The sequence below is a fragment of the Varanus komodoensis genome, unplaced genomic scaffold (genome assembly GCF_004798865.1).
Source record: "Varanus komodoensis strain SLA01 unplaced genomic scaffold, ASM479886v1 scaffold1, whole genome shotgun sequence".
Lineage (NCBI taxonomy): Eukaryota > Metazoa > Chordata > Lepidosauria > Squamata > Varanidae > Varanus > Varanus komodoensis.
This window is the reverse complement of record NW_025335268.1, coordinates 75953833-75975694: the sequence shown is the minus strand read 5'-3', so window position 1 is coordinate 75975694 and position 21862 is coordinate 75953833. Positions and strand designations below refer to the sequence as shown.

The 21862-nt window shown below is 66.6% G+C and overlaps 1 protein-coding gene across 1 annotated transcript in view; it reads left to right on the top strand.

Annotated features, from left to right (window-relative positions):
* Positions 1-21862, top strand: part of SND1 (staphylococcal nuclease and tudor domain containing 1) — a 143750-nt gene that overhangs the window by 69899 nt on the left and 51989 nt on the right. Inside the window, exons 12-15 of the mRNA XM_044429680.1 lie at positions 3300-3400; positions 8777-8887; positions 12626-12698; positions 14996-15137. Of these exons, the coding sequence (XP_044285615.1) occupies positions 3300-3400; positions 8777-8887; positions 12626-12698; positions 14996-15137 (427 nt within the window). The remainder of the gene's footprint in view (positions 1-3299; positions 3401-8776; positions 8888-12625; positions 12699-14995; positions 15138-21862) is intronic.

The following is a 21862-nucleotide window of genomic DNA, read 5'->3' as shown; positions in this document are numbered from 1 at the left end:
AGTGTGGGGGGCCCGGCCTGCCCTGTTCTGGCCCACCCTCAGCCCCTGTCTGAAAGGGAGTCTCCTGAGGCTGCTGGGAGGGTGGCGGCAGCCTGGGGCTCCAGGTGGGCCCTGCGGTGGGGCAGGGCAGCAGCTCGTCGGAGCGCCCCTCTTCGCCCTTATTTCCGGAGCGGCCGAGGGCAAGCTCCCTGTGGGTCAGCTCATGCCCTGCTGCCCCGGGGGCTTGAGCGGCCTCGCTGAGGGGAGCCGGGCCGGGACCTGCAGGCCCGTGCTGCTGCCCAGCCCTCTGCCAGCCCTGGTGCAGGAGGCCCAAGGAGAGGAGGGTGCGTGGAAAAGGGCTGATCAGAGCGCAGCTGAACTGGGCACATTTTCTGCTCCTTCTGGCCAGCCAAGTTTAAGGTGATTTGCATGTGCTTCGGGGACAGTTGCGCAGGCCACTGGAGGCAGTCCTTTGTGTGGCTGGCCTCGTGGGAGCAGAGCCATGGCAGATGGCGGGGAGACAGCCCTCGCTGCCTCTTTCACGGGAAAGGAACGGGCACGGTGATTGTGTGATGCGGGCTGGGCTGGGAGCAGGTGGCGCACCCGGGCTGGCGTGTCTGCTCCATCAGAAGGGGCCGGGCCGGGCCGGGCAAGCGGTTAGTGCAGTTCTCTTTCCCAGCCGCAGTTCCTTCCCAGGAGGCTGCCTGCTTTCCTGTCGGCCCCTTTGGAGGGACCCTTCGCTGACCACCCTGTCCCGCTCGGGGCCCGGGTGGGGCAGCCAGAGGTCCAGCCCGTGTGCTTCAGGCGCCCCTGCGGAAAGCGGCTTCGGTGCCGGGTTTGGGTGGCTGCGTGAAGAGGGGCGTCCTCGCAGGGAGTTCTGGGGTTCTGTGGGAGCCCTTGGCATCGCATGGCCCTCTGTGGCGCCGGCCGCTTCCCTCTCTGTGGTTGTGCCGCTGCACTTCATTGATGGCTTTGGCATTTCAGCTTTGTAAAATGTCTAGCGGGAAGGTGCGGGGGATCTGGCCACGGTGCCTCCTCGCAGGGCAGAAGGCGCTGTGGCTCTCGCACGGCGCGCTGGCAGGGAGTGGGCTGTGCCCACACGGGAATGCGCGGAAGGGGGCTCCGGGCAGGCCGGGTGTCCGCCAGGTGCCCTGGCACAGGGCCGTGGGGGACTGGGAGGGGCTGCTGCTGCCCAGGGTGGGGGCTGGCCCAGGTCCGGGGGGCAGAGTGGCTCCCGAGAGTGTCTCGTCCTGGGGGGCTGCCCAGCACCCCCCTTTGCAGGCCCTCTCCCCTCCCTGGAGGCCCATTTCTCCTCCCTGGTGGCAGGCGAGTCTCCTGCCAGGCCCTCCTTGCTGCGAGGGCCCCTCAGCCGCCCCGGCTCCAGACCCGCCTCCTGGGGTCTCGGCTCACCCCCCACCCACCTGCTGAGACCACAGCTTCACTGCGCGGAATCACTTGAGCCCCTCCCCCCCGTGGGCTTTTCCCCGGCAGATCCCCCTTTCCCATCGTGCACGGAGCATTATTAGACGTGCCATGTGAGCGAGTGATCTGCCAGCAGGAGTCCTGGATGCCGCCGTACCTCCTTGCATTTTCTTGCTCATTTAAAAGCAATTCTCACAGAAGAGCTGTCGGTCTGAAGGGATTTTGAAGATGCGCCTGAAGCTCGCCCGTCTGTGGCTGCTTTTGCCTCCCGCCGCCGCGATGGAACCTGCTGGACAACGTGCAGCGGGGGGAGCTGGGGGCACGGGAGGCCGCTGTCATCTTGGAGCGGTGCCCCCGAAGGCCTCCTTCGGCCGCGCTTCTCCCGCACCCTTGCAAGCGCTCCCAGTGGCCTTGCGCCTGAGCGCCGGTGGCCCCGCTGGTGGTGTCCTTGGGTGGCTCTCCGGTTGAGCAGACCAGTGGGGATCCTCAGGAGCCGTCTGCGGCACACTGCCTTGACCCGGTACCGGGCAGCTTGCCGGTGACTGCCCTTCCTGGAAAGCGGAGGCAGGCCACAGTGGCCAGGCTCGGGAATCTCATTCCAGAGGGCAGCCGTGTGTTCCGGGGGCCCGGCTGGGAGATGCCGTCCGACATCCAGCCGTGAGTCTGCCGGCTGGACGTGCAGGGATGGGCACGGATGGCCGCCCCACGAGACCTCGGCTGGCTTTGCCCCAGCCGCCCAGGGTGGCTGGGCCCAGGTTGCCGCAGGACCGCTGCCCACCCCCCGCTGCGGAGGCCCTGGAAGGGCTGTGCACAAGGCCCGGGGTCTCGGGTGGCCTCCCCCAAGGCTTACGCCGTGTCCTGGCATCGGCCCTGCAGGCGCCTGCTCCACGGGCAGCTTGTTTACGTGGGCATCCAGTGAACCGGGTTGGTGTGCTGTCTGTGTTGCTGTGCTCCTCACGTTCACGGCAGCAAAAGGCCGCCCGTGGATGCTCGGAGCGACGGAGAAGACCCCTGAGGGCTGCCGGGCCGTGCACGCGCCCGCTCAGACCGATGGGGAGCGCTGGCGAGAGCTGCCTCGTCCCTCCTCCCCTCTGAGGTCCTCGCCTTCGCTAGCATGGCCCGGGGTGCGGATGGATGCCCCGCTCGGCTTCCCCCGCTGCGGCCTGCATGTCAAAGTGAAGGGCGGGGTGTGCGGAGCACCTGCCCATCTGGTCCTCACGCTTTCATGGGAACGCCCACCCCCCGTGGTTGGAAAGTGGCAAGCGGCTGAAATGAAAAGTGGGCCGGCGTGTGCGCCAGGCCCGGCCCCTGCGGCCCAAGGGCCAGCACTGGGGCTCTCTCGGCCTGGCAGGCCCTCCGCCTCTTCTGGTGGCAGCTCTCTCAGCTCCAGAGGCCAAAGGCTCCCCCTGTCATGGCCAGCAGAGTTTCCCTCCAAATGCTTGCAGCATGCCAGGCCGGCTAGCTGTGCGACACGCTGCCACCGCTGCAGGGGCGTGCAAAAGCATCCTCGGTTGGGAGGCCGCCAACCAGGAAGCCGGGGTGTGGGGCGGACCGCTGGGGCTGGAGGCGCGGGTCGGGTTGCGCCCTTCAGTCTGGCGCACACAAGCACTGCCAGGCCGGGCCGGGCCCAAAGGCGGAGCGTCCCCCCAGAGAGCGGCGCTTCTGTGGGGGTGCCAGTCCTGCCTCCCGGCCCACGGGTTTTGCCCCAGCATGCTTGCTGGCTCTGCGTATCCCATAGTGGGCGTGGAGTCAAGCCCCATTCAGGTGTGGGGCACCCACAGGCCATGCTGCCCCAGAGCTGAGGCTCTCGGGGCAGTCGCTGCGAGTTGAAAAGATGCACGGCGCGGCTGCCCTCCTGGTCCTCCGCCCACCTGTCGCCTGCCTCGCCTCCCTTGCAGGTGAACGTCACAGTGGACTACATCCGGCCGGCCAGCGGTGCGACGGACACCGTGCCCGCCTTCTTGGAGCGCACCTGTGCCACGGTCACCATCGGCGGCATGTGAGTACTCCCCCGGGTGGCGGTGCCAGGCTGGGAGGGCCACCGAGGCGCCGGGGGGGGGGGCGGCCCTTTCCCCAGTCCCAGGGCCTGAAAGCCTGGGACCATCCCGCTCGTTGCCACGGGCCACTGGAGGGTCCGGGGTCCCGTTAGCCGTGGGTCTACCTAGCAGCAGCGTTGGCCAGCCGAGTGAGGAGCTCCTGGCCGGCCGGGGAGTCCTTGGTGACTGTGTCAGGGGCTCGGCTCGGCTCGGCTCAGGGTGCGGCCGTCTGCAGCGCTCCCGCGTCTGAAGCTGCAGCTGTGGGGAAGGCTGCGGACTGCGCCTGGCTTGTCGCGGCTTCCCTGGCAAACCCACGCTGCTGTCACTGAACAATGGCCACTGAAGCATCCCTTTGGGGCTTGGTGATCTGTTTGACCAGGGCTTGCCCGGGGCACCAGCAGGCTGCTCAACTGTTTCCTGGCATACACTCTGCACTGCCCCCCCACCCCCGGCTTCTCTGGCCTGGGAGAAGGAGGCGCATCTGACGTCGCCCCGTGTTCTCTAGCCCCGTCTTTACCTGCCCGGGCTGCCAGTCCCTTTGAGGTCACTTCCGGGTCTCAGGAAGGTGCAGCTTCCTTTTGGGAGGAGAGTGCATGCCGGCCAGCGCTCAGGGCCTCTTTGCCGAGGGAGCATCCTCAGGCTGGCCAGGAGGAGGGGCGGCAAGACCGCTTCCTCAGAGACCCTCTCCGGGTGGGAAAACCTTGACAGCTTCAGGCTGGTAGCGAATGTTCCTCTGCTGGGCAAGCTCCTCGAGGAGGCGGTGGTTGGCCCGCTCCAGGCACCCGAGACGAAGCTGATCGAGGGGATGGGTTCCACACTGGTGTTGAGCCTGTTTTTGGCTCCGAAATGGTTTTGGTTGCCCTGTGGGATGACCGGGGGCTATTTTTGGCACCTGGGCGTTTTCAGTACCACTGGCCGTGATGTGTCCTCTCGGAGGAGCTGCCCGGGTTTGGAGTGGGGAGCAGTGGCTGCCTGTGACAAGGGACCGAAGAAGGGCTGGCCGACTGACGCGCAGCCTAGAACAGGCTGGAGCGCTCAGTCTTTTCCCAGAAGCAGGTCTGGGACCCACCTGGGGGAAATGAAGCACACGCTGCCGGATTGGGAATGAAGCTTAATAAGCAAACTGTCAAGGAGCCCCTGATTTGTTGAGTGAGTCTGAGTCTCCCGGGCCTGGCGAATGGCAGCCTGGAATCAAGAAGGGGAGCAGCGCTCCCAGAACCACTGTCTGTGGCCGCTGAGGAGTCATGGAGGAGGGGAGCAGTGTCGGATGACGGGGGGGGGGGGCAGATGATGTCCCTGTCCTCCAAAAGGGAGGTGCTGAGAAAGTTCTGGAGCGGATAATACAGGAGTCGGTCTGTAAGAACCTTGAAAACAATGGAGAGATTAGAAGCCAGCATGGAGTCATCAAGAGCAAGTCTTTCCACACTAACCTGCTCTTATTCTGGATTGGGCGACCTCCCCTGTGGACTGTGGGAATGCAGCAGGCATACTATATCTTGACTTCGTCAAGGCGCCCTGTGATTCCCCGATTAGCAAACTGGCTCCGAGTGGGCCGGATGGAGCGAGGGTGAGGTGGCCCCAGAGTGGGCCGCAGGATCGGACTAGGGAGTGCTCATCTGTGGTACCTTCTCAGACTGGGGAGAGGCGGCAAGTGGGGTGCCGCAGGGGTCAGGAGCCCGGTGCTTCGCCACATGGTCATTAATGATTTGGATGTGGAGAAGTGGGGAACGAGGTTCAGGTCTGCAGAGGACACAGAATGGGGTGGAACAGCCAGTGCCCTGGAGGGGATCATGAAAGGATGGAGTGCCGGGCTGAACACAACCGAGTGAAATTCAGCAGGGACCAGGGCCACGTCCTGCACCTGGGAAAAGGGAACCAAAGGCACAGTCCCAAGATGGGATTTACGAGGCTCAACAAGACTGCAAGTGAGAAGGATCCTGGAGTTACTGTAGATCACAAGCTGAATATGAGTCAACAGTGTGATGTGGCTGTAAAAAGGGCAAATGCTCTTTTAGGCTGCATTAGGAGAAGGATCTCTTCCAAATCCCACCAAGTCCTAGTTCCATTTTCCTCAGCACTGCTCAGGCCTCCCCTGGCTGCCCAGAACTGGAGTCCTGCGCCCAAGTCCGGGCGGCACACTTCACGAAAGAGGGAGGCAGACAGGAGACGGGTCGGGGAAGGGCAGAGAGTATCCGGGGGCTGAAAGCAGGGCCCCGTGAGGAGCGAGGGAAAGGCCTGGACTTGCTCAGCCTCGAGAAGAGGAGACTGAGGGGGCACATGGGATCCCTCTATAAGTACATCAAAGGCTGTCACAGAGAGGAAGGTCAGGCTCTCTTCCTGCTGGTGCCAGAGTGCAGGGCACGGAATAATCAATTCAAGCTGTAACAACCCAGATTCAGGCTAGATATCAGAACAAGCTACCTCGCTGTCAGAGCAACACGCAGTGGAAGCAGCTGCCTGGAGAGGTGGGGACTCTCCCACATCGGAGACTTCAGGAAGAAACTGGACAGCCCTCTGAGTGGGGTGATGTAACTTGGTGTCTGGCAATAGCAGGGGGTGGACCCGATGGTCTCTGTGGCCCCTTCCCACCCTACGATTCTATGATCTTGTGAACTCAGTTTCACTGGAAGCAGAAGCAGCAGGCCCCCAGGTGGTTTTCATGCGGCTCTGTGGCCACCTCTGGGCTTGCAACTGGCTCTGTTTTCCTGTGGCCACAACCCCTGGGGACCTCGCTGGGAGAAGGCAGGCAGCGCCTCCTGGCCGGGCCGTTCTCGCAGCTGCCTTGTGCGACTCTGCGACCTTGGCGCCCTCTGGGGAGGAGCTCCTGGGCTGGGGCTGCTTTGGAGAGGCCTGCCGCAGCCTGCGGGCTCTTCCCAGGGCGCGGGGGGCTCCTTCCCGGGCAGCCCTGCTCCCAAAATGGGGCTTAACTGGGCAAGCCCAAGAGGAGGCCAGACCCTGCCGGGCTGGAGCCCAGCAGCCCCGGCCCTTCCCACGTCTTCACATGCTGCCCATGCCGGGAGGTGGCCCCAGGGGGCCCAGCATCCTTTGTGAAGTTAGACACACAGAAACAGCGGGTCAGAAGGGGCCTCCCGGGCCATCTAGTCTGGCCCCCGGCACCAGTCTTGACAGGCCTCCCAAGTGCATGTCCAGCCTGTCCTTGACCCTCCCGTGGAAGCCCATTGCGTACCCCAGGGGTCCTAACTGTGGGGAAGTACTTCCTGGTGTCCGGATTGTTGAGCCTTTGGGCGAGGGAGACGGGGGTGGGCGGACCTTCCCCTCTGGGAGCTTGGCTGTGCTCCCCGAGCAGGAGGAAGGGGGCATGGCATGGGAGGGGCTTCCCACCCCAGGGCAGCAGCTCTGCCAGGGCTCCGGTGCACCCCTGCAGTGCGGGGTCGCGGCTCCTCTCTGGCTTGCTTGGGCTGGAGAGCCGCCCTCCCCTTCCACCCCCCGTGGGCGTGTGTGGCGGAGGCCCCTGTGAGCCCTGTTGTCTTGGGCAAGAATCAGGGGGCTGCTTGTTGCCCGTCGGCTAGGAGTGGGCACGCTCCCTGCCACCTCCGAGCAGCTTCTCCCAGCACTGCCTGGAGCCTTCCTCCCCTCAACCAGACTCCGTGCGTCCTACCCCCGCCCAGCCTGGGGTCCGGGGGCAGCCGGCTCGGCGGGGGGGGGGGGGCACAGTGATGCGTGGGTTGCCCGTGCCGCGCGGCTGCCCGCCCCCCGTGTGCCGGGAAGAGGAGGTGCCGCGCGGCCACGATCGCCTGGCATCTCGCCACGCGCCTCGGCAGCTGCCACCTCCTCTTGGCAGCCCGTTTCCTCGGTTGCCAAGCCCCCCACCCCCGTCGCAGCCCAGTTTATTTTTGGCTCCCGGAGGAGCTTGGCCTGCCCTCCTGCCTCCCCGAGCCCCCTCTGCGGCTCGGAGCCGAGCTCCGTGGGTCGCCGCAGGATTGCGGGAGCGCGCATTGCCTCGGGTTGGCCCCGCACCGTGTGCCCAGCCTGCGCCCGCGAGGCGGCTGTCCCCGGGCAGAGCGCGTGTTCACACACCCCCGTTGTGCTGCGGGCAGGACAGAAGGGCCGGAGGCCGCGTCTGTGCCGGGGAGGGGGGCAAGCTGCAGCCGCGGAGGATGAGCCAAGAAGCCCCCCCGTCCCCACGAGGAAAGGGCCGCGTGGCAGCCCTGCTTTTGTGTGTGGGGTCTCAGCCGTGGGGCCGATCCAGTGGCACTCGCTGGACAGGAGCCCTGTGGGGAGGCAGCGTGACTCCGGGGCAGCACCGCTGCAGCCTGCACACCCCCCATGCTCGGGTCCCGGTGCCCTGCCTTCCAGGGAGCTGCAGCCCTCCCAGCCCGGCCCGGCCCCTGCCTGGCAGACAGACCCAGCTCCCGGGGAGCCCTTCCGGCCCGGAGAGCCTTGCTCTGTCCTCCACCGGCTGCAGAACGGGGAGAGAGTGCCCTTCGCCTGCCCATTCTTAATGGTGCTCAAGGCTGCTCTGTCTAGGCCCGGGCAATGAAGGCTCACCAGGCCCGGCCCCTCCGTGCATCCCTCCCCAAAGGTGGGCGGATGCCTGGGACCCAAGGCCGAGGCCCACTGTCCTGGCTCTGCAAGGCACTGCTGCGGAACCAGGCAGCCAGCCCGCGTGGGGAGGGCGAGGCGATGGCCGTGGAACTTTCCCTCGTGTGCAGGAAAGCCAGGCAGCCTTGTGGTCCGCGAAGACCCCTGCCCGTGGTGGAGGGGGAATTCGGACCTGGGACAACATGGAAGTGGACTCCCGGGGATTCTGGGGCTTCTCATGGGGCCTGTGAAGGTCTCGGAAGCAGGAGGCAGCAGATGCCTGGCTGGGCTGCTGGTCCTCGGCTGTTTAGCGGGGGGAGAGCAGGAGGGGCCGAGCCTGGTGAAAGCAGCTGGGTTTGAAGGAAGCAGGGACTGTGCAGCCCCAGGAGATGGGATGAAAGGGGAGGTAGTGGGTGCAGTCCCAGAAGAGCACAAGGCCTCGCCCTGAGAGGCACCCGAAGGCCACCCGGCCCGGCACGTAGCTGCGGTGTCCCGAGGCACCGGCCACTCTGCCACCCGCCCTGGCAGGGCAGCCGGGCACTCTGGCAAGGAGTGGAGGGTGGCCGGCAGCACAAGCGCTCCCCTACCCGAGTCCCAGGCTGAGCTGAGCCCGTGCACAAGGAGTCCGCCGCCCCGGGCCGGCGGCGTGGCTCCTCTCAGGCGCACCGGCTCCCGCTGCCCTCGGGGCCAGGTGTGCCCCAGCGCTCGCCGTGTGGGGCTGCCCATGGAAGAGTGGGGTCCATTGGGCCTTCCCTGCCGCTGCCCTCGGGCTCACCGCCCACTCTGCTGTCTTGCAGCAACATCGCAGAAGCCCTGGTCAGCAAGGGGCTGGCCACAGTCATCCGCTACCGGCAGGACGACGACCAGCGTTCCTCGCACTACGACGAGCTGCTGGCAGCCGAGGCCCGGTGAGTGTTGGGGGAGCCGGCCAGCTGACGGCGGCCTGGAGGGGCACTGGGGGCTTCTGCAGCCTGGCTATGTGTGCGGCGGGAAGACGGGATGAAACAGAAGCGTAGAAGCAAAGCGAGCCAGAAGGGGCTCCGCTCGCTCTAATCCCCACCCTGTGGCTGTCCAGTCTTTCCTTGAACACCCTCACAGGTGGGCCCCCACCACCTCCCTTGGAAGCCCGTTCCTATCCTAAAATCGTCCTTGTGCCCGGGGCTGCTCTCCTCCAGCCGAAAAGCTGCTGGTGGCCCCTCCTGGCCTCGCAGGCAGCGGTCCTTCCAGCCTTTCCCTTGAGTCTGGGGACACCCACGCGCTCCCCCGCCTGTCTGCTGACCCCAAGGAGCCGTTGGCTCCCGGCTCAGAGCTGGCGCACAGTTGGGGAGCACAGCCGGCTGCTGGCACCGTGTGCCTCGGCGTTTGGCAGCCCGGCTGGGGCCATGTGTGGCGGACCTCCGGCAGCCATGCGCGAGGGTGCCCCGCAGCCCGCTGTGAGGGCCTCTGGGGGGAAGTGGGCGGCCTTGTGGAGCAGGCGGGGGCGTCCAGGCCGGCTGCCGTGTGCAACCCGGCTTCCTCTGGCACCTGCGGGGGATCGGTGCCCATTCGGTGGCACCGCGTGTGCGCTCATTTTGCGGTTGCAGGGGGACCCTTCCAGCACCTGCGTGGGGGGAGGCCTTCCGGCAGGCCCCCCTTCATTTTCTGGCTCCCCTTTGGTTGCGCTGAGAATGGGAGAGCGAGCAAGTCGCTTGACCTCCAGCAGCTGCAGGAAAAAGTCAAAAGGCCACGGGCCGCGGACCGTACGTCCTTTCGGTGTTGCTTGTTGGCATCGGGTTTATTTTTGTTTATTCTCTATATCCTGCCCTTCTACCAAAAATGGCACGTGAGGCCAGTGTGGGAATTTTAGACAGCTTGGCTGATGCTTGCAGAAAGGGGGTACATGCGTATTGCGCGCAAAGGCCAGCCAGGCCCTGGAGGCCGCGCACCTTCCGGATCGGTGGCCTCCGGTGGGCCGGCTCCTCCTTGCCCGGCGGGCCTGCGCTGACCGCTGCTCTCAGGAGTGTGAGCGTGCCCCCGAAGCCGCCCGCGCCGAACGTGCACCATGTGCTCAGGCGAAATCCTCCCGACGTGCCGGATTGTTCTGGGTGCTTGAGCCAGACACGGACCAGGGCAGTGGCTCATTCTGCGCGTCACAGCGGAGACGTGGTCCTTCCGCTCCTTCTGCCTCCCCCTGCACCTTCTGGAGCCCCAGCATGTATTCAGCAATGGGATGGGGCGCCTGTTGCCCAGCAAATGCTTCCTTGCGTGTGTCCCACCCCCCCACCAGCCCTTCGCAGGTGTGCTTCCCGGGGCAGTGCTGTGGAGAACAGGCAGGCCGGATGGGCAGCCGGACCGAATGCCGCCTCTGCAGCCGTGCGGCCCCGGCCTTCGCTGGGCTGGCTTCTGAGAAGCAGCCGGTCCCTGGGCAGGCCCTCTCCCCGGTGTGGCCCTAGGCTGGCCAGCAGCTCAGAGATGCGCCCCCCACTGGCGCCCGCCGAGGCCGGGCGGGAGGCCGGCTCAGCCGAAGCGAGCCCAGAGGGGCAGGGGGATTCCGGCTCTTGGGGAGGGGAACAGCCAGGCGAGGCAGAAATCAGCGGCAGGAGGAAGCCGTGGCTGTTCTTGGAGGAGGAGGAGGTGCATTGGCAGCCGGGCGAGCCCTCGCTTTCCGGGCGGGAGGTCTGGGTGGGAGAGAGGAGGCAGCTGCAAGGAAAGCTTAGCAGCTGGCCCCGGCGCAGGAACAGGCTGCAGGAGGAAGTGCCTGGAAACGCGCCCGCCTCCACCGATTGTGGGGAGGAGCCCGGGAAGGCTGCCAGCCCAGGAGCCCCACGTGGGGCCCAGCGAGGCCGGCGTGGGGCCGGGAAGTTGTGCGGGGCTCCGTCCCCTGCCTCCCACCCTTCACGGACCCCAGAGGGGCAGCCACAGGCCTGCCCGGGCCTCTCCGGGCTGGGCACCTGCTGTAGCCCTGCCAGGGCCGCCTCGCTTGCCACCGGCACATGGCCCTGGCACGTCCAGGGCTCATGCAGGCGCAGCCACCCCCTGTGTCTCCAGCAGGCCGCACTGGCAGCGGCCCCGTCCTTGCAGGTCTTGCTTTGAGGCTGCCCCAGCCAGGCACGGTGCCCAGGAGCAGAGCTCTAGGCGCCTGCGTTTCTGCGGTGGCTCCTCTCCACCCTCAGCACAGAATTCCCCCACCTGGGTGACAGCTCGGGACCTTGAAAGCACCCAGTTCTTCTGAGCAACAGAACAAAAGCAACACACTTCACGTTTCTAGCTCTCAAGACCTCCCGATGTGCAGGCAGTTCCCAGGTTATGAACAAGTTGTGTTCCAGAAAAAATGGAAATTCAGCCTTTAGTCAAATTTCTATGTAAGTCGAATCGTGGACTCTGCCCTCCACATTCGCCCCCACGAAAGGGAGAAGACTGTGACTATCTAGCCCCCTTGCCGCCCCCCAAGTCCCTGGTGCCACCTCTCTGCAGCAAGGAAGGCCGAGGGGTTTCCCTCTGGATGCGGGGGCAGCGGAGGCACTGTGGAGCCCCCCCTCGCTTTCTCTCTCAGCGGTGATGGTGACTTTCCGCAAGAGCTTTCACCTGAATCGGGTTTATGGCCGTTCGTTCACCAGGACGGGCTGTTCTGAACTTGGGCATCCTGCACCCCGGGACAGCCCGCCCCTGCAAACAGGTAGTCGCGGAGGCCGACACTGCAGGGCAAGCGCGGGAAGGCGGGGCATCCACAGCCCGCCCTGGGCTAAGCCAGGCCCAAGGAACAGCCGGGCGGCAGCTCAATCTGGCAGCAGCTCAGGTGTGCACACGCCAAGACGCTTCTGCCTTGCGAGCAGGCCTTCCTCCCTCTCTTTTATTTTTTAATTAATTAAACTATCAAAACCAATACAATTGATGTAATAGCAATGAACATAATTAAGTATTACTCATAAACAAGATTAAACAATGCAGCGATGCCAGCGCTACCTCCACCGGGACCAACAAATCACGTCACTTAATGTAAGATGGTTTGTTCGTTCAGCCTGCCCCACTGCGGAGGAGGGCAGGACACGCTCCGGGGGAGCTGAGCCCAGGGAAGCAAGGGCCGAGGTGGATGCCGGGAAGTCCTTCCTGACAAATAGGGCCCCCAGGGCATGGGTTGGGCTTCCCCGGGAGGTGGTTGAGGCCCCATCAGTGCGGGTGTTCAAGGATAGGCTGGACGTCCACATGCTGGGCATGTCGTGAGCCGGGGGTCAGACTAGATGGCCCCGGAGACCCCTTCTGGCTCGCTCTGTTCCTATGTTTCTATGTCCCTTCCAGAACTGCACTGACTCTTGTGATGTTTTGCACCCCTTTCCTTTTATGAAAACATATTCAATAAGTGGTCTCCAAATATTTTCAAAAGCATGTTTACTTATCAGACCTTTTTCCATTTAATATTACAAGTTAACTTATCATTAATAGCTAATTTCAGACTTCTTTAAACCTGTCAGCTTTTTGAGATACACCTTTTATTTTCTAATTCCTTGCTATTATTGATGAATTTGCCATCAGTTCTTGCGTATTTTGCCCCATCCTGTCTCTGCGTAGTGACAGTGATGCTCGTCCAGTCAGCTGGCCTTTGCCGGGGGGGGGGGCTGAGGGAGGGACCATGGAAAGGCCCGTCTGACCCCCGCTTTCCCCCAAAACAGGGCTATAAAGAATGGCAAGGGACTGCACAGCAAGAAGGAGCTGCCGATCCATCGGGTGGCCGACATCTCTGGGGTAAGGCAAGGCTCTGTCCTCCGTCTGTCTGCCCGCCTGCGATGGAGCTCGATGGGGAGGGGGAGACGGACGTTCTTGGGGCAGGAATTCCAGCCCGGACACGATATGGATGAGCTCAGCAAATGGTATCCAGGCGGAATGCTCAGAACCCGCTTCCGGCCCTCCAGGGGAAGGCCGGTGGCGAGGAGCCCAGCCTCACCTGAGGGGCTTGGCCCTTCGCACTCGCTGCCTCCCCAGGCCCTCCGTGGCGCGGGTGGGTCAGCACCCCGACTGCTTGGAGATGCTTGGCCCTTCATGCCACATGAAGCTGCGTGCTGCCCCACGACTGGAAATGGTGCCACCTGAGCCCGCATGGGCCTCAGGTGGGAAGGGGCCAACGGTGGGCTCCGGTGCACCTGTGCTGGGCCAGAGGGGCGGTCCTGTGGGGCTAGTCACAGTGGCTGCCCCCGGCCACTCTCTCGGCCACGCTCCTCTTTGGCCCCAAGCCTGGCATGCCAGCGGCCATGGAGCGCCCCAGTGCTGCTTGGAGGAGGCCCCACAGCTCTTCAGGGCCACCAATGCAGAGCAGCGCCCCCCCCCCCCCCCCGCGGGCTCCCACCAAGGCACCTGGACGGCCTTTGAGCGGCTCGGCTGGCAGCTCAGGGGTGATTGCTGAGTGGGCCCACGTGGGACCAGCCTGCTCGCTTGACGCCCCCTCGAAATCCCGCGCCATCCATTGCGGGCTTCCGAGGATGCAGCCGCGCGGGAGGGAAGCCGCACACATGCCGGTCCTTCCACAAAGGTCTGGCATAATTCTGCATAATTGGCAGCGCTTCACATAAATGCTGGGTTGTGATTCTACCTTTCTCCATTCTATGTATGCATAATTTGCTTTCCATTTCAAGATAATTAAGACTGGGAGGTTAAATCGCGCACGATGCCTGGGTCTCCTCTGCCTCAAGCTCGTCTCGCGGCACTGGGGGGTGGCCGGCTCCTCCCTCCTGCAGCTGCTGCCAGAGGAGCTGGGAGGGGGCAGCCCTGCCTTCACGGGGGGCTCCCGCGAGCTCAGAAAGGGGGGCCGGCCAGTCCCCGCAGGGGCCCCCACCTCCCCACTGGCGCTTCCAAGCTGAACTGGGGCAGCCCCTTGGCAGCCAGCGGTTCGCTAGGCTTGCTGACGGGGCCACAGCCGCCCCAGCTACGGAGCCGGGAGGGCAGGCTCCTCAGGCTTCTGCCCCCGCCATCCTGGGCCGGAGCGCGGCAGCCCCGCCGGAAGATCCTGGTGCAGCCCCCAGCCCTGTCCCTGGCCTTGGCCCCCCCGTGCTTCCTTCCACAGGGCAGCGGCCCCCTCGGCCCCAGGAGTACACTCCTGTGGCAAAAGCCCCTCCGGGCCGGGCCCAGGCCCGGGATGGACGCCCACGGAGGGCTGCTCAGCTGGGCGCCTCTGTTCCCGCCCAGGCCAGCCCAAACCAGACCTTTCCGGGCCGCGGCAGACCCTCCGTGCCACGAAGATCCAAATGCTGCCGTTTGTCAGTGCTGGGTCCTTTTGGTGCTTGCGGCACCAGCCGGCCACCCTTCCAGCCACTCCGTCCAGGCGCTGCCGGCTTCTCGGCTCCGCAGGCGCTGCGGGGTGGAGGACGGGGAGGATGGCCTGGCGGTGGCCTGGCGGGCCCAGCAGACCCCTGGGAGAGCAAGCGCACGGGAGCAGGCCAGAGCCGAGGGCACCGGGGGCTCAAATGCCTTGGCCGGTTCTCTGGGAGGCCCAGGAGGACATGGCGGCTGTGTCCCCGACGGAGGCTCGGCCTGGCGGGATTTCTGGACTGCGGCAGGGGGCAGGTCCCGAGCGCCCCCTCCTCCTCCAGTGCCTGGGCAGTCAGGCCAGGCGTCTCGGGGCTGAGCTCAGCTTTCTGGGCTCCTTGTTGGCTCCCCGCTCCCAGCCCAGCTTTCCAAAGAGGTGAGAGCAGCAGGAATGGCCGCCCGGGGGCTCCGTGCCGCAGGCGCTGGGGCTGGGCTCCCGGGCCTCTCCAGGGGGAAGGTGGCCGCCTGCAGCGGCCCAGGTGCAGATTCGCGTGAGCTCAGGGGTGGGAGAGCCCGGCTGGGCAAAGCCCCTCCTGCCCCAAGCGGAGCCAGCCAGGGCGCTCCCGCCTTCTCCCCTTCCAGAGGCTTCTTCGGGGGGGAGGCACTGCCACAGCTTCTGCTTTCTGCGCAGTCACAGCCTTCCTGTGGGGCAGGATGATGGGGGGTGCAGGGAGGAGGTCGCTATGTAGCCCGTGGCGGCTGACAGGACTCTGATGGGTGGCCGCCCTGCTCTCTCGCCCCAGGACACCCAGAAGGCCAGGCAGTTCCTGCCCTTCCTGCAGCGAGCCGGCCGCTCGGAGGCTGTGGTGGAGTTCGTCTTCAGCGGCTCGCGCCTCAAGCTGTACATGCCGAGGGAGACCTGCCTCATCACCTTCTTGCTCGCAGGTGTGTGCCGGGGGGGGAGGCCGGGGGGGCACTGGCCATGCCGGGCGGGGCCGACAGGGCAGGGCAGGGGAGGCGGGCCTCGTCCGGGCCCCTGGGGGGCTCCACGCCTGCTGGGGCTCAGAGGCTGGCGCGTGACAAGCGCCTGGGCGGTCCTGCGAGCGGGCGGGGGGCTGGGGCAGAGGGGGTGCTGTGGCTGCAGAGCCGTTGGGGTGGCCCCCAGCGCCCTTCGGTGCCGGGCGAGCAGGGTCGTGCAGCCCGGGCCTGCCTGGCTCCCTCACGCGCGGGCCGCTTGGCTGGGCCCCTTCCTCCTCACGTGCGAGAAGACGGCAAGAATGGGGGGCCCCAAGGCTGGGGGGCTGCTTGCCTGTCCCGGGCAAAAGGCCTCTGACTCTCCTCTCAGGGGCTCCGCAGCCCCACCGTGTCCCGACGGCAGTTTGGGGGCGACGGGCTGGGGGTGGCTGCTGCGCTGGGCCGTGGCCGGGCAGGTGCCCGCAAGGGACCCGCAGGAGGGCTCGGCTGGACTGCTGCCAGCTCCTGCCCCGGGGGCTCCTCTTCCGTGCCTCCAATCGCCACAGACCTTTTCCCGTGCAAAGCTTTCTTTACTGACCAGGAGCGCAGCCTAGCCAGGATGACTCTGAGCGCGCGCAGAGTGGCTTGTCGGGTCATGGGGCCTCCCAAAAGCAAGTGTGTCTCCTCTCCCTGCTCCAATCCCCTAACTGGGCTGAAGCCTGCCCGGGGGTGGGGGGGTCCTGTGGGTGCGGGTGCAAGCCCAGCTTGCCGCACTGCCTCCCTGTGGGTGTCCCCGTGTGGGGGAGCCCGGTGTGGTGCACGGGCGGGCCGGGCCTTTTGCAGCCCCCGCTTTGGCCGCAGGCCGGAGGAGGCACGCCGGAACGGCCCCTCCCTCCCGCGAAGCAGCAGGCCAAGCCGTTCATCCAACGCGGCTCTCTGGGATGTCGCGCCCAGCAGAGGAAACCTGCGGCCGGCGTCACGTGTGGCGGGGGGGGGGGGGGCGGGGGGCCCCCCCTTTTGGGGGGGTGTTTGCGCACCGCGGCGGGGGCCCCCCTTCTCTCGGCCTGCAGCCCGGGCAGCAGGGGGACCGCCCCCCTGGGGTCAAATGGGGGGGGGGGGCTGGCTGCGTGGGGGTGTGGGGCCCGAGCCAGCCCCGGGATCTCATGCAGCCCAGGAGTGCTGCTGCAGCAGTGGGGGGGGGGGGCGCAGTCTTCCTGGGGGGGGGGGCTGCCTCGCTGCCCAGCCAGACTGGCCTCGGCACTGGGGGGTGGGGGGGCTGCCCTGGGCAGCTGCCAGGGCCGTCTTTCTTGGGGAAGCCCTCTGTCGCGCCCCCCGCCGATGGGGAGGCGGCCCTGGGCTCCCAGGGAGCTGGCACCTCACCCTCTGGCTGGCGCCAGGCGCAGGGTGTCCCCTGCAGGCCCCTTGCCACGTGGGGCCCGAGCGGAGCTCCCCTGGGACCGGGAGCCGCGGGTGGCCGAGCCCAGGCAGTGGGAGGCAGCCGCCCCGCCGCCGAGGAGACGGTGCTCAGGCCGGGGAGTGTGGGCAGCCATCTCCCCTCGGGGCGCTCCCGGGGCAAGCACGCTGGCATGGTGGCTCCCCGCCCCAGGACCGGCTCTCGGTGCCAACAGCCTCGGGCTGGCAGCCCACTCCTGCTTCTGTTGCTATGGCGATCTCACGGGAGAAAAGATGACCCTGAGCGCTGATTGAGCTGCTGCTAATTGTGGGGGAATTCAGTCGATTGCAGATCTCCTTGCGGGCTTTCCTCCCCCAGCAGAGGCGAAGAACGGTGGGGGGCCCTCCTCCCGCTCCCCCATCACTCTCCCCGCTGAGCCCCTGGAGGTGCTGGCCGCCCCCCTGGGCCTGGGGGGGGGGGGGGGGGCTGAGGCGTGCCGCCTGCTGGGCGTGGAGCCAGTGGGCCACAGGCCACGGGGGCGAGTTTGGGTGGCCGAAATCCATTTGATTTTAGAATGATTCTGCCCTGTTTCCCATTTTAAAAATCCCGAAGCTGTTTGCAAGAGATGCTAAAGGACCGTATGGTTGTAAAAGTACAGCAACTTCTGGACTAGTTGATGGCAGGGAAAGGCCGGGTAAGCCAGAAAGCTAAAAGCAGATGGCAGTTGTGCCTGATGCATTGTGGGGGGCGGGTCCCAAGGGGGGGGCAGATGTGGCGGAGAGCGCAGTCCAGTCTCCCCACAGAGGAGCCCACGAAGGGGCGGGTGCCGGGTCGGACCCCTGCAAGGCAGGACGAGGCGCCAGCATCTGTGGCCGTGCGGCCTGGCCGGGGGACCCCAGGCAGCCCGGCAGGCCGGCGACGCGGCCAGCTTCAGCCAGGCGCCGCGGGGAAGCTGAGCGTGCTCGGTGTGGCAGCGGGCACGGTGTCCGGTGAAGCGGCACCCGATGTTCCACGGCTGGCCCTGGGCCAGGGGCTTTGCCTCGAAGCCGCGCCTGGCAGGGAGGAGAGGCGCCGGGCCTGGGACCTGCTCCACGCCGGGCCACTTTGCCACGTGCTCCCTCTTGGCTCAGCTCTCGCTGCCTCTTCTGCCCCCCCCCCCGCCCGTGCTCCACGCCAGGCGTGCTGGGCCGCTGCGAGGCAACGAAGGCATGCAGTTTGGGGAAGACGCACCGCCTCCATCCCGCTCTGTCCGAAAGGGACAGAAAAGGCCCACGACCACATCCGCTGTCGTGCAGGCAGCCTGGCGCCAAGTCGGGCAGGGCCAGGCGCGGCTCGGTGGGCAAGGTGCTGCCCTGGATCCGTGGAGACCCAGGTGCCTGTCTCCCCTCAGCTCTGAAGGCCCTGGACAAGCTTCGGCCAGCCCCCTCCCCCCCCCCCCGGCCAAACCCACCTCGTGAGGTGGTGGCTGTGAGGATGCAAAGTGGGCATGGAAGAGGGGAAGGAAGGAAGGAAGCTCCCCAGAGGAAGCAGGGTGGATCCCCCTGGTGCTGTTCATGGCGCAGTCACGCTCTCTGTGCTGACCATCATGCCTTGGCCCCATGTCCGCGGCACACGTGGGGCCTCCTGCTTGTCGCCGGGCCGGGCCGGGCCGGGCTCCCTGCCTGTCCTTCCTGCCCACAGACCCCGCTGCTGCTCGGACAGATCTGAGGGAGCTCCCTGCGCGTTCGTCCCTCGGCAGTGCACAAGAAGGAGCGTTTGGGGAGAGCGGTGTGCCTGCACGCAGCCCTGTGCCCCCTCTCTGGCCGGTCAGGTGGCACCTGGCCACATGCTCCTCGTGTCAGCCACGCCAGCACCCAGACAAGAGGCCTGGGGAGCCGCACGAGGGCACGTGGGGCAGGCTTGCCCTTCCAGGGAGCATCACCCTGCTGCCTCTGGGCAGGCTTCCTGTTTCACCAGGCATTCACTCCGGACGCTCTGGGGCGTCCCATCCGTGTCCTCTGCTGGTTCGCTGCCCCCAAGGTCCCGCTTGCTCCGAATCACAGTGGCGCCTCTTTTGCCTTGGCAGTGCCCCGGGTTCGGCGGCCACCCTGTGCTCCGGAGCCCTGCCCCCTGTGCCACTTCCCGGTGGCCACCGTTCCGGAGCTGCCTGCTCGGGGATGTGGCTCGCGTGCGCCCGGCCCAGGCCGGCTCTGGGGCTCAGGGCCCCGACCCCAGGCAGCCCTCCCCCGAGGGGTCTTCTCCTCCTGCAGGCCGCTCGGGAGGCTGTCGTTCCCCCTGCGCCGCCCCCGGCGCTGCAGCAGGCCGGAGCGAGCGGCACGCGGCTGCTGCTGTGGCCGAGGCGGTGGAGGGCCCCCCAGCGCCTCGCTCGGAAGAGGCCTTGGCGGAGCCAGATGTGGGCGCCGAGCTCTCCTCTCCCTGCCCCCCTGCAAGTGTGGGGCCCTCGCAGAGCGTCTGGGCAGGGCGGATGCCTCATCCTGGAGCCTTATTTATAATTAACTAGTCTTAAAGGCAGTGGCGTAAGACAAGAAAATGACACTCCTTGCTCCGTAGCCGAAGATATTTTAAAATTTTAATAAGCGCTAAACCTCCCACCTACATTAAAGAATAAATAAGCGGAGCCACCGCAGAAGGGCAAGCGCCGGCGGCATCTGACACGGGAGAGCTGCTCAGCACCCCCCCCCTCCAGCTGCCGGAGTGCGAAACGCCTGTGTGTCGTCGGGCGGCCCACAGCTGTTGCGTGCGCCTGCATGTGCGCAGCGGGGGGGGGTGCTGCGGTTTCACGCCTCCCCCCCAGATTGCAGGGCAGCTGTGCGTGTGCATGCACGCGTGTGTCGGTGCGCTCCCGGGTTCCCGGCAGGAGAGGGCTGTCACACGTATGCCTGGGTTCGCACGTTGCCTGCTGCGCCAGAGCCGCCAAAGAGCCGCTCGCCAAATTGCTGCGCAGACGAAGCGCCTCACCAGAGGCCCGTCCCCGTCCCCAGCAGAAGGAAATCCCGCTCGGGGATGATCGCGGGTCCTTAATGACTGAGGCAGGGAATGTAATTGTTTTCCTGGCATCTCAGTCCTTAATTATGCAATTAGTGGGGCTGTGAAGACTCGGGAATTCGCCTTCCTTCTGTAATTGAATTGCAGCTGTATGGAGATCCGGAAATGGGTCATTTTCCCTTCCCCTCGTCAGACCTTGTGCCCGGGGCGGGCAAGAAGGGGCCAGCAGAGTTGTCAGAAGAGATGGCCGCGAGGCGGGAGCTGGCGCAGCGGCCTGGACCCTTCCTTCCCGTGCTCTCAGCCGCAGGCAGAACGCCTGCCGTGTGGGAAGTGGCTTCGGCTCCGTGCCCCGCCATTTCTGGGCCTAGTCTCTTGGAACCTGCCCCCAGGGCTGGGTCCAGCCCGACAGAAGACGGTGAGGGGCAGCCCCCCAGGCAGGCGCCAGCCCCCGTTCCGGGGTGCTGCCGAGGGGGCGTTCCGAGCCGGCTCCCCAGTCTGCTCCAGAGGCGCGCGGCTCCTTTGGTGCCCCCTGTCCTGGGCTGCCAAAGGGGCACCTGGGCATCAGCATCCCAGCGGCTCCTTCCATGGCCCTGGACCCCCCCCCCCCCCGCCAGGCCCAGAAGGCAGCCACTCGGTGCCGCAGCCGCCAAGTGCAGCAGCCTTTGTGGCTGGCAGCGGGTGGCACGGGGACCGCTTTTGTGCCGTGCGGAGCTAATTGTGGACACGGAGAACCGGTGCCGGGGACGCACCCAGCCTCTGGGCGAAGCAGCGCCGGGCTGACGGGTCTCGCCGGGAGTGCTATTTAAGTTCCGTTGCCATGGGAACCGGCCGGCCCCCGCGCATGTTGACGCGGCCTTCCCTCGGCTCTCCTCCGAGTCGGGGCTGCCGCTCCCCCTGCCCTCTCGCCCCCTCAGCAGGCTGGCGAGGGGGCGGTGCCACTTAGCCCCCACGGCGCTGCCTTCCGGCGGCCCGGCCACGAACGCAGCCCCACGGCCACTCTGCGAGGAGGCACGAGCCAAGCCGCTCCCGGCCTGCCGCTGTGCTGGGCACCCCTGGCAATCGAGGCGAGTCAGAGCCGCCCCCCCGGCGCAGAGCGCTTGCCCCCACGCAGCCGGCCGGGGCCCGGCCCCGCGTTCCCAGAGGTCACTGGGCGATGGCTGGCGGTGGGGCTGTGCGGACCCCTCCAGAGCTCGAGGTGGGCCTCGGGCGCTGTGTCCCTGGGGCACCCTTCCTCCTGGCTGTGGGTCGCAGTCCGGCGTGGCTGCTCCCTGACAGGCTGCTCGGGGAGGGGGTGCCCCTCGGCCCTCCCAGCGGGACGCACTGCACCCAGAGTGCGGGACCGGCGCCAGGCCTGATTCGGAAATGGCTGTCCGTTTCCAGTCCCTTTCAAGGTGTGCAGCTGACCTGGCACTCGGATCCGGCGGGGGGGGGGGAGGTCCCGCACGCTGCCCTCGCACTGCCTGCACCGGGAGGCGGTGCCCGAAGGAGAGCCCCGATGCCGCGGCAACACGCTCCCCCTTGCTCTTGCCGCACCGTGCGTGCATGCCAGCTCTGCATCTTTGATTGCGGGTGCCGCCCTGGCTCACGGCGCGCTGCTGTGCGAGGAGGGCAGCGGGGAGCGCCGGCGGGCCGTTCAGAGGCTGGCGGCCCCCAGGCGGGCTCCCCCTCTGTGCCCTCCCCGCATAGCAGAGCCTTCGGCCTCCCGGGGAGGCGAGCGCAGGGAGGGGGCCAGGGCCTCCCCTGCCAGGCCTCTCCGCTCTCCTGGCAGCCTGACGTGGCCTCTGGCTTGCCGCGTTGATGGGCTGCCCCCAGCCCGGCCACACTTCCCCAGCGGTTCTGGGCAGGGCCCCGGAGGGTGGGGTCCCCGGCTGCATCTCGGGCGCTCCGTGCTCCGCGGCCCCTGCCTTTTGCGGCCGGCTCACTGGAGCACGTGCTGCCTTCTCTCGCCCAAGGCTGGGGTGTGGAGTCGGGCTGTAGGGCTTCTCGCCATCCAGTCAGGGGCGGTGGTCCCCGTGCTGGTGGCAGCCCTCCCTCTCCTGCGCATGCCCGGGTGGGGAAAGTCGCCAGCTTCCGCCTGCAGCAGAGGGCCCTCACCACCGACCTCTGGCTTGCAGGGTTTGTGCCGAGTAATTTTGAGACCCGGAGGAGCGGTGGCCGCCCCACATGTCCCTCTCTGGGCCGCAGGCCTCTCCTGCCTAGAGGAGCAGAGGAAGGGCGCTGGGGAGAGCCGCCCGGGGGGCTGCTTCTCCCGGGGGGCCACAGGGCTTGGAGAGGGCTCGACCCCCGCTGCCCTGCGCCAGCTGGCTTTGCTCGGGGTGAGCTCCTGTGCAGTCCATGC